Source organism: Oncorhynchus masou, chromosome 17 (genome assembly GCF_036934945.1).
Source record: "Oncorhynchus masou masou isolate Uvic2021 chromosome 17, UVic_Omas_1.1, whole genome shotgun sequence".
In the NCBI taxonomy this organism is placed as follows: Eukaryota; Metazoa; Chordata; class Actinopteri; order Salmoniformes; family Salmonidae; genus Oncorhynchus; species Oncorhynchus masou.
In genome coordinates, this window is record NC_088228.1 from 33,962,729 (window position 1) to 33,974,820 (window position 12,092).

The 12,092-nt window shown below is 42.1% G+C and overlaps 1 protein-coding gene across 1 annotated transcript; it reads right to left on the reverse strand.

Annotated features, from left to right (window-relative positions):
- Positions 1-7,075: 7,075 nt before the first annotated feature.
- LOC135558207 (protein-lysine 6-oxidase-like) lies at positions 7,076-11,601 on the reverse strand. Its single transcript, XM_064991935.1, has 6 exons — positions 10,620-11,601; positions 10,409-10,517; positions 9,938-10,069; positions 7,651-7,807; positions 7,388-7,483; positions 7,076-7,195 (listed from the first exon to the last, which is right to left on the reverse strand). Exons 1-6 carry the CDS (start codon positions 11,599-11,601, stop codon positions 7,076-7,078), a joined length of 1,596 nt encoding a protein of 531 aa, XP_064848007.1.
- Positions 11,602-12,092: the final 491 nt, after the last annotated feature.

The window sequence follows — 12,092 nt, forward strand, 5'->3', positions numbered from 1 at the left end:
GCATAGGCATAGAGATTACTTTTAGAAAAATATCTAGCCTAATAGAAATAAATATGGCACAATCCTCAACTTTTGCACAGTGACCAGTCCATTCAAATGAACAGTTGAAGTTGGAAGACCCATTTGCGACCAAGCTTTAACTTCCTGACTGATGTCTTGAGATGTTGCTTCAATATAGCCACATAATTTTACTTCCTCATGACGCCATCTATTTTGTGAAGTGCACCAGTCCCTCCTGCAGCAAAGGCCATTATGGCCAAGCAGTTCTATTTTTTTTCATCAGACCAGAGGACATTTCTTCAAAAAGTACGATCTTTGTCCCCATGTGCAGTTGCCAATGGTAGTCTGTCTTTTTTATGGCGGTTTTGGACCAGTGGCTTCTTCCTTGCTGAGGGGCCTTTTAGGTTATGTCGATATAGGACTCGTTTTTTACTGTTGATATAGATACTTTTGTACCTGTTTCCTCCAGCATCTTCACAAGGTCCTTTGCTGTTGTTATGGAATTGATTTGCACTTTCGCACCAAAGTACGTTCATCTCTAGGAGACAGAACGCGTCTCCTTCCTGAGCGGTATTACGGCTGTGTGGTCCCATGGTGTTTATACTTGCGTACTGTTGTTTGTACAGATGAATGTGGTACCTTCAGGCATTTGGAAATTGCTCCCAAGGATGAACCAGAGGTCAACATTTTTTTTCTGATGTCTTGGCTGATTTATTTGGATTTTCCCATGATGTCAAGCAAAGAGGCACTGAGTTTGAAGGTAGGCCTTGAAATACATCCACAGGTACACCTCCAATTGACTCCACCTCCAATTATGTCAATTATACTATCAGAAGCTTCTAAAGCCATGATATACTTTTCTGGAATTTTCCATACTGTTTAAAGGCACAGTTAACTTAGTGTATGTTAACTTCTGACCCACTGAAATTGTGATACAGTGAATTATAAGTGAAATAATCTGTCTGTAAACAATTGTTGGAAAAATGACTTGTGACATGCACAAAGTAGATGTCCTAACTGATTTGCCAAAACTATAGTTTGTTGACAAGAAATTTGTGGAGTGGTTGAAAAATTAGTTTTAATGTCTCCAACCTAAGTGTATGTAAACTTCTGACTTCAACTGTACATATGAAACACGGGAAAATATATATTTTTTTGCCGACACTGGGCCTGTAAGATACTGTGTAATAATGGTTGGTTCCCAAGCAAGTCACAGCATAGAATGTGTGCAACATACAAATAACGGTTGAGTGATTTTGTTAAATTAAGGGAGGGTAAACAATAGAAGTGTTAAGTATAGTTACTTTCCCCACTTTAAATGCAAAGACTGGTGGGTGTCAATGAGTTTTTTTTTTTTAACCACCAAACTTCAAAACACAGACAGAATTCATCACCGGTCCTCCTCACACATGACTACTCAGAGGTGGATGAGGCGTGCGAGTGTGTGTGTGACATGTCGTCTCACGGTTTAGTAAGTCTTCTGAGCTAGTGTTTATTTAATTCTGTATGTTAGTGGGGATGTCTGCATGTCCCTGCCTGCCTGCCAGTTGTACAACATCGCTGTAGGATACCGGCCCATAGCCCTGATGTATATTATGGCTGAACTCGGCTCTATTCCTCATCTCAATGAGATGACAGAGTAGCTGTGGAATTTCTCTGCTCAGTGCCTAAATCAACCTGCCTCGGGAGGCCAGCCCTGGACTCGTCTCCAGGCATGAATAGCACATTGCAGGACATCGCAGACCAGGAGCACTCTGTGTCTATACAACTGCATCCTGCCCCTGACCCTTGCTCACATTGCCCATTTTTTGTCAAATCTGACCTGCAAATATCCAGCCAACCCTTAACACCGATTCCACACAGATGCAGTGGAGGGAACGTCTGTGCTTGCCAGAGCATTTTTGTGGATCAGCAGCATGGCTCATAGCTAGCAAATTATTCTGAAATATTTAGCTGCCAGTTAGCTAAGTAACGGGCTGTTCCTCATTGGAATTTGTTAAGCAACAGCAACAGTTACTAACTACACTACAGAAGAACAAGCAGAAAGCTCAGGGGCCTGTGTTAGCTTCTTTGAGCCTGTCAATGTTCTACTCTCTGTCTATTTCACCTGTATGTTGGTCCAATATGGTGTCATGTCTCCCAATATGGAGTATGTGTCACAACTTGCTTCCTATGCACGATATAGTACATTACTTTTGACCAGACCCTCATGGGCCCTCATCAAAAGTAGTGCAGTTGGCCTGTATAGGGAATTGGGTACCATTTGGGATACACATTAAAGGATTTTTCCTTCCTGCCAAGTTGCGCCAACAATAGCTGGGTTGATGTGATTGTCTGAGGGATGTTAAGCAGAGGCTGCCAACCATCTCCATGTACTTTAGTTCCCCTTGAAAACCCTAGCCAGGAGAACGTCTGAGCTGGGTGCTAGCATTCTTCTTCCCGCTGCATGGCTCACAGCTGAGCAAACAGACACTGTCTTCTCTTCAACATGGCATGTTTGAAATGACAGGCCTATCCAAAAAGGCACAGGCCCTCTCTAGAAGACCTGGCTGCCAGTAGATGTGTAAGAAACCAAGCACTGAGCATCTAATGTTCTTGTTCAAACCGTTTAAATGTTCAATGTTTGATGCTCTATTGAGTCTAGTCTACTGGCTTTTACTCAGATTGTCACTGACTGTCTGTAAATATTGGGCTGGAATTCCTAGACAGACGGGATGGAATGTAGTTGACTAAAGAGGGGGATTTTCCAGGCAGACAATTTCAATAACATAGACAATCTATTCTGGCACAGACACACCTTAGAGGCGTCCAGTGTAAAACAGCTCATTTGCTGTTCGTTTTATATGTTCACTGTTCTTTCACAACAGAGTCTATGTCTGCTATGGTGACTTTAAATAGTGCATATGAATGTTTTGTTCCCAAATTGGGTTATTTATTCAATGTTACATTTCTTTCAGTTATGAAATGTGTTATAACAAGTTTGGTACATGGTGAAATAACCAACTATTTCATTTCAGAATACACTTGATCTAAAAGGCTTGTAAAAATATCCTTTGTCAAAATGTGTCAGGAATAATGTATAAAAACCTTAATAACATTAAGAGATGTGACCTCTACTCCTTATCCCTACCCTACCCTTTACCTCTTAACCCGATATAGGCCATGAGACTGCTACTAGAAGTCAAGGTGTGCTTGGTATTTACAAGTGGAGAGAGAAAAGGGCTTCATTCATCCCTCTGCATTGCGCGGTGCTTTAGTAGACAAGGCAGGGCCGTTTCACATCCTCTGGCCTCTGTCTTCACAGAGCCCTGTCAGCAAACACACCGCTACAGATCACACTGCCACAGTAGAGCAGCTTGCACTGTTTGGTTCTCTGTGTGTTTGGTTCTCTCTAAGCCTCAGGGTTTAGTATTTCAGCCAAACCAAAATCTGCACACACTCATCTCCAATCAGTACCAAGGTTGGGGTAAATTCCATTTCAATTCCAGTTAATTCAGAAAGTAAGCCAAATTTCAATTGCATATTTTACTTATTGAAATGCTTTGTAGAGAATTGGAATTTCAGCGTACTTCCTAAATTGGCTGGAATTGAAATGGAATTGACCCCCAACCCTTCTCAGTACCAAGGTTTCCAGTCTCCATTCATCAGGTAAAATGAGACAATTTCAGTCTATACACACTGCAGTATTTACAAAGCAGCATAACAACATACCTCATATCCCTCCTACACACTTTTTGTAACATATAGTTGGTATATTTATGATCAATTCCTTCCACAAAAATCTAACGGACACAAAGGTGCCCAATGTTTCATGCAACAAAAAGAATAGCCAGATGTGAACGTATTTTTTATATTCTCACTCTTCGCCATGTTTATTGTATCAACATTAACAAAAACAACACTTGGAATATTAACAGGTTTGAGCGTCATAAACAACTTTTCATTGCAATTTAAAATAAAACATGTCTTCAGTCGCTCACACATGCATACACACTTACAAAGTGAATGGAAATATATTATAATACTTAGCACATACAGGTCAGGCATTTGCAACGTATTAATTATAGCCACCAAGTGGTTACTCAACTGCATAACTATACAACTGCAGATCAAATATATAAAATCTAAATAATATTATTCAAGCATAGTCTAATTCAAGCACAGTACTTTTTCCATTCCATTTTCAAGATCATGCTAAATAATACAAAAATATTACTCTTCAACGGATAATGTCATATCGATATAAATACATTGTCATGTAATAATGCTCAGTAAATGCCTATGTTACAAAAATTGAGTAAAAAAAAAAATCCTCTTTTACAACTGATTTCCAAACACCCTAAATAACCCAAGGAACACATTAAGTTGTGGGGAATGCTGCACAATTTTATAAAAACGACTCCATCTACAACCGCAACAACTGGTTGAGATTGTTGTAGTTTACAGTACTTCAAGAGACAAGAGGAAAATACCTCAGAATCTTACATTCCAAGGAAAGATTTAACCCCTGTGGAGATAGGAAGAGAGAGATGATCATTAAGAAATATTTAGTGTCTCAAATCATATTTACAGTGTATTTGGAAAGTATTCAGACCCCTTCCCTTTTTCCACATTTTGTTAGGTTGCAGCCTTATTCTAAAAATGATAAAATAAAACATGTTCATCATCAATCAACACACAATGCCCCATAATGACAAAGAAAAAACAGATTTTTAGAAATGTATTTATTTAAATGTATTTTTTTAAACATACACCTTATTTAAATTAGTATTCAGACCCTTTGCTATGAGACTCAAAATTAAGCTCAGGTGTATCTTGTTTCCATTGATCAATCTTGAGATGTTTCTACAACTTGATTCGAGTCCACCTGTGGTGAATTCAATTGATTGGACATGATTTGGAAAGCCACACACCTGCCATATAAGGTCCCACAGGTGACAATACATGTCAGAGCAAAAACCAAGCCGTGAGGTCGAAGGAATATTCCGTAGAGCTCCGAGACTGGATCATGTCGAGGCACAGATCTGGGAAAGGGGTACCAAAAAAATCTCTGCAATATTAAAGGTCCCCAATAACACAATGGTCTCCATCATTCTTAAATAGAAGATGTTTGGAACTGGTCAGTGAGATGACCAAGAACCTGATGGTCACTCTGACAGAGCTGATGGTCACTCAGTTCCTCTGTGGAGATGGGAAAACCTTTCAGAAGGACAACCATCTCTGCTGCAGCACTCCACCAATCAGGCCTTTATGGTAGTGGCCAGTCGGAAGCCATTCCTCAGTAAAAGGCACATGGCAGCCCGCTTTGAGTTTTCCAAAAGGCACCTTGTCACGACTCCAACCGAAGGTGGCTCCCCTTCCCGTTCGGGTGGCGCTCGGCGGTCTGCCCGTTTCTTTGTGCGGGATTGATGATTCTAACCCTGGTGTTTGCTACAGACAAATGTGTTTGTGTATTTAGTGATAGACTGTTTTCGTTCCCTGTGTCTGGGGCATTTTGTTTGAGCACCCAAAAGTGGGGTGGCCGTGGTTCACCGTGTGTGCATTAAAGGAGCACTTCATTGAACTCTCTGCTTTCCTGCGCCTGATTTCACCCTCACGACACCCAGGACCTTACACACCTAAAGGACTCTCAGACCATGAGAAACAAGATTCTCTGGTCTGATAAAACCAAGATTGAACACTTTGGCCTGAATGCCAATCGTCACGTCTGGAGGAACCCTGGCACCATCCATACTGTGAAGCATGGTGGTGGCAGCATCATGTTGTGGGGATGCATCTCAGCGGCAGGGACTGGGAGACTAGTCTGGATCAAGAGAAAGATGAACGTAGAAAAGTACAGAGAGATCCTTGATGAAAACCTGCTCCATAGCGCTCAGGACCTCAGACTGGGATGAAGGTTCACCTTCCAACAGGACAAGGACCCTAAGCAGACAGCCAAGACAACACAGTAGTCGCTTCAGGACAAGTCTCTGAATGTCCTTGAGTGGCCCAGCTAGAGCCTGGACTTGAACCCGATTTAAATTTCTGGAGAGACCTTTCAGGTCTGTGCAGCGACACTCCCAATCCAACCTGACAGAGCTTGAGATGATCTGCAGAGAAGAATGGGAGAAACTCCCCATGTACAGGTGTGTCAAGCTTGTAACTGTCACGCCTTGGTCTTAGTATTTTGTGTTTTAGTTAATTAGTTGGTCAGGCCAGGGTGTGATATGGGTTTATTGTTTGTTGTATTCTTAGTGGGGTTTTTTAGTTATTGGGATTGTAGCTGATTAGGGGTGTGTGTTACATAGGTTTGGCTGCCTGAGGCGGTTCTCAATCAGAGTCAGGTGATTCTCGTTGTCTCTGATTGGGAACCGTATTTAGGTAGCCTGGGTTTCGCTTTGTATTTCGTGGGTGATTGTTCCTGTCTCTGTGTTAGTGTTCACCAGTCAGGCTGTAATAGGTTTCACGTTCCGTTTTGTTGTTTTGTAGTTATTAGTTATTTCATGTATAGTTTCGTTATTTGTTTCACTAATAAACATGAGTAACCAACACGCTGCATTTCGGTCCGACTTTCTTGCAACAAACGAAGAACGTCGTTACAGTAACGTCATACCCAAGAAGACTTGAGGCTGTCATTGCTGCCAAAAGTGCTTCAACAAAGTACAAACAAAGATTAAAGGGTCTGAATACTTAGGTGAATGACATTTCAGTTGTTTCTTTTTAATACATTTTCAAGAATGTTTAAAAACCTGTTTTTGCTTTGTCATTATGGGGTATTGTGTGTAGATTGATGAGGAATTTAAAAAAACAACTATTTAATCCATTTTAGAATAAGGCTGAAACGTAAAAAAAAATGTGGAGAAAGTCAAGGGGTCTGAATACTTTCCAGATGCACTGTATGCTATTATACTAATTGTAATGCTATTACAATTATGAAAAACCTCTATATTTGCCATCCAGACTCTATTTTCTGCACTTACATGCCCTTTGGGATGGTAAAAACTATGCAGGACTGAGATATAGATATAGACTTGATATATGACATCATGGCCAATCACAGAGAATATAAGATTATATTGGCCAATCACAGAGAATCTTACCTGGTTAGCCGACAGTTCCGTGTTTGAACCTGAGTACCTGTGTATGTGACATCACATCTCACCACGTTGTTGGAATAGTCTGACTCTTGCACATGATAACTGGGGTTGACTGTGACCTAAGAAAATAAAGATTTGTGTGAACAACACTGCTTCGGTGAGATGGCCAAAGCACATACAGATCGGACTAGGCTAAAAAAAAATGAATTTAAAGTGAATCATTACCAAACAGAGAGTTCCTGTTGTAGGCTTTAGACAAATCAAATGTTTTATTTGTCACATGCGATCCAGACACAATATAATGTAGTTACCCTCAGAACGTAGTTTCCTGTAGGAACATCAGTGATGTCGATCCACTGACAGTCAATATTCGCAGCATATGTATCATGACATCCTGGACTCAGCCCCTGTTCAACAGAAAACACAGTTATAGCAAAATGTGGATCATATTCACCTTTTGTTACATCAGTAGGGGCCCTAAGCACTTTGTGCAGTACCCGTACCATACGTAAATGTGTATGGGCTGCAATTGTGGATTCACAAAATGGTATGGTGTTTGTAGTGCAGTACTCACCTGTGTATGTGCTGTGCATGCGTAGCGGCGTCTGAATCCAGCATCACAGCCTGTGTCCTCCAGACAAAAACTGGCCTTGTGTCCCTCTGCCACCTTCCTTCCTGTTGTGACCTCCAGCAGATCATAGTTACTGAAGGCATCCATACTGTGGTAGTGTCTAGGGCAGGAGAAAGGAGGGAGTTTTTACATACTGTTTATACCATCATTGTGCAGTAAAACCATGAAAAGTAGTGCACCTAAGCTGAAATCTGGTGTTTGGAGGGTGTTTGAATGTAAACCCAATGTAACTGTTATGATACGCAGAATGTATTTCAAAACAGAGTGGATGTACTCTGAAACATCCAAAGTGGTTCTTCTTATTTTTAAGAAAGTGTTGTGAAAGCACTATTTGGTGTTTCAGTTCATGTAAAAGGCAGGATCAAAACAAACAGAATTATTTGTCAGACTGTGTCTCTCTTTCAATCATTTATGCTATTGGTTTATAGCACACATATTGATTGATGATTTTCATTCAATATTTTGATTAAACATTTTAAAGAAGACACTGGGTCTCCTGCTTGTCAAAACACCGCCCGAGTCCAATCAGCCAATCTTCAGGACACAATAGTTGTGCTTAACCACCCTTGTTACACTGAGCACATGGGGCCTGATTCAAACTTGAGATAAGTAGACTTAACATGGGCTCAATGAAATATGGATTTAAGCACATGTTAGATCAACTTATCTTAGGGCCTATAGAGAATTTTCTGGGGGTGAAATTACACCTTAATTTTTTCTGTGCTTTGTTTAGACATATTAAAAACAGGAGGAGAACGAAAAGGAGTGAAAGTTGGACAGGCGGAAGTGGGAATTTAACCCTGACTGCTGGGGGAGTAAGACAACATCTTTCTTTGGAATTTGACCCCCCCATCCACACAGCCACGTACTGTGTGAGGAACTTAGGCCCCAATATCAGAACCAAAATGTGAACTTCAAACATTGTGCTGCCGTACTATTTAGAATTCACCCAGTCTGATGCATGGAGGTGGGTGGACAGAGGTCATGCATGGCAGGTGTGACCTCTAGCAAACTCTATGGTCAAGTATAAAGACGGCCCTTCAAAAACTCAGACAGGTGAGAGCACACCAAACACGCAGATGAAACTCTCCAAAACAATCTAAGAAAGTATGTAAATGAAAATGTGACTACAAAATGTTAGCACTCGTGATCGGTAAGTGAGGCTTTCTGAAGGCTTCGGCACTTTCACCAAATTGTGACAAACTGGTCATTACTCTGAACTTCATTATCTGTTCACAATGCACATTAGTGACATCTGCTGGTCAGCAATAAATAGCAGCATGTGATTATCAGAGACACTTTTTTCTCCTCTGTTTTCATGAAAACTCCTTCACTTAGGGCCCCCAAAAGGCTAGGACTGACTCTGATTGCATGTGTCGGTATGGATTTGGGTACGTAGACCCGTGAGCCACTGTGACACCACATGATGAATTCGGATTTTGTGGCTCCCACCCCCATCAAACTTGCCCATCCCGGCATTAGCATAATGGTTGACTGGTAGATCATATTGAGCCATGGGCTGGTTTGTATATGTGCTATCAAGTTTTGCATAAATACTACTGCTAACATTAGCAGTCATTAGGCAGGTTTCTATTGACACAGGTTTATTCGTTTATTGATAATGATTAGGATATGGCAAATATTTGTCAAATCTTACATTCTTTCCATGTTAGCTTTTGCGGGTTATCTGAGACATGTTAGGTTAATGCGCAAATAGTCTAAGTGGATAATGGAAATACTCCAAACACTTTGTTTTTATTCAACACACTTTTTTTGGGGTGTGACACCATTACGCCCAACAGTTTTAATCGACACAAGACAATTCAATGGAAACGCACCGTAGCAGGCAATTGTCGTATCTGTTTGTCAACTTTCTAAATGTTAACAAAAAATGATTGTAAAAGTTAATGGAAGCATAGCTAACGCATGTATTTATTTTTCATGAATGTTAAATATAATGTCATATTTACGGTGATTTTGAAGAATATTGAGGAATACATGCTTACACCTACAATGATTAAGAAACTACACAAGACAAACAAAACGATCACAGATATCACAAAAAATACAGCAGCAGATTATTACATTTACACACAGGTTATTTCCCTAACAGCACAAGAACTTGTATTGCCTGTCAGGAGTGACCAATTCCTATGGAATGAGGGAGACCTGAGACAAATGGAGCTAGTTCTTTCTACTTCCTATACGCAATTTACTTGGATTTACTTACTGGTGACAGCTGTGCCATTCCCACTGGTGTCTTGGTTTGACCGGAAGGAAGTCAGTTGTGCCTTGGTTCTTGACCTTCTGGGGGAAGCGGAGCAGTACTCTGTAGTCTATGTCCCTGGCTGTGCTTGCTGACCTGGGAGAGATCACATATGGAAAGATACATTAACTGTCATCCTATCAGATCAAGTAAACATTTGCAATGGTCAAAATTAGTACATTTTACATGTATTGACTGTAGAAAACAACAGTAGCTCAGTGAGATCCTCTTTGTTGCTTATTGAGTCACAAATTACCAGTCGAAGGCATTATTTTCATTAACCACACATAACTGCAGGAATTTAAGAGACAATGGGATAATGTTGATTTTTTTTCTGAAAGTGTATGTATTGTGGATTAAGAGATAAACATAACATATAATATAAAAGAAATTGCACACAAAGCCAGTTGCATAGGCACATAGGCACTTACTTACCTCGCCAAACAGTTCTCCTCAGCTGCACAGCGCAGCGAGTACATCTGCATCCGCTGGATGTAGGCACCAGCCTGGATGGAATACGGGTCTGGGACGAGGTCTGGGAGCCCTTGGGAATGATATAAGGCATTAAATATGGCTTTATAATAGCCTATAACGATTGCACCAGGAACATTTACAATTCTACACGTGCGACAATTAGCATACTCACCATTCTGAAAATATCTGGTTCCGTATCCAGTGCCAGGGGCTGGCGCCGGGGGACGCCGCGTGCGCACTACCGGCGTTCTGCCTCTGGAGGGGTACATGTTGTAGAAAACGGAATTCCGGTGGTTTTTAAAAGGGTTCCTAGGGTCGTCTGAGACCATGTCCTCGCCGTTACTCGCTGCCTCGATCGACGTCTCAGCACTGTTATCGGGTCTGGGTAGTGGAGGAGCATCCCTGCCGTTGGAGACGACATAACCTGAGTTGGAATGTTCCATTTGTGCGGTTTGCCTGGAGATGGATGCTTCCGGCTCAGCGCGTATCTGTTGGTATTCTCCACCCGGCACAAGCACTGCCTCGCTTCCCCGGGGTGGAGAGGCATGAACCCCCGAGCGAGCATCCCCGGTAGCATCCTGAGTGACTGGCGTTCCCCTCCTCGGTATTCCGCTACCGGAGAACTCGGGGAGCAGCGCGGGGACTGATGCGTTGACTCGGTATGTGTACTCTGGAGAGTAGCGCCGTGCGCCAGGGGACCCCGCCACTCCCGCTCGGTATGGAACCGCAGGTTGCTGTCTGGCGCCTGAGTGCCGCCGAGCATTGGGCACCACATACTGCCCATTGTCATGTCCTAGAGCTACAGATCCAGGATCTAGAACATTGTTGGTTTGGTCCCGTAAATGTTCTGCGCCTAAATTCGATTCCACTCGTCCAGATCTTATGTGAGCCACTCTGCCTTCCCGCGTTCCAGGCTGCGTCTGGCCGGTGCCATCCCTCCTAGTGCTCACGTATACCGTGGACTGGCTCCTTGGGCGCGCCAATGGTTGATACTCTGACCCGGTGCTCATTAGACTGTACACCTGACCGTTATTCTTCCACTGAATCCTCTGCCGCCAAGGCCCCACTCGCTCACGCGGTGGCTGCTGCTGTCCAGTAATAAGATGAGCCAGTCCTTGGAGGAGGTAAAAGAGTAAAACCGACCATTTCGCCATAACTGTTAATTTAAACGTACTAACCCCACTCTAAAACCCACTACGACATTAAACAATAGGCCTGCTCTGTGACATGTAGGCCTATTTTGCAGAGAATAGGTTAATTAAGGTGGGTGTGTGGAGTAGATCAAAGTTCTGAGGAGGAGCGCGCGCACTATCCGTTTTAATGAGCAGGCCTACGTAATATAGCCTGGCAGTTTTCTCTGCGTGCGGCGCTATTGACAGTTGGAGAGAACAAGAAAATTGGAATTCTCAGACATTTTATGAAAACGGGCTAGTTTATTTACGCATGCACAGAAAGACTGAGGTTCGAGAGAAACGCTTTAACTCTTTCCTCCCTGTGAAGTGCAGTTACACAAGGCTTATACTGTACTGTAGCTTACACAAGCATTGAGTTTACTCAGCGAATTTTACGCAGTGGTGTCGTTTGGGGTCATCTAAATAGTATCGTCATTTTTTTGTGTTTCTCATTATCAATTTGAGTAATACTT

Coding starts and splice junctions, on each gene's coding strand:
- LOC135558207 (XM_064991935.1), bottom strand. CDS start 11,601: ATGGCGAAATGGTCGGTTTTACTCTTTTACCTCCTCCAAGGACTGGCT. Junction 10,070..10,408: donor GAGGAGAACTGTTTGGCGAG/GTAAGTAAGTGC, acceptor GATCTCTCCCAG/GTCAGCAAGCACAGCCAGGG. Junction 7,196..7,387: donor CAGGAAACTACGTTCTGAGG/GTAACTACATTA, acceptor TTATTTTCTTAG/GTCACAGTCAACCCCAGTTA.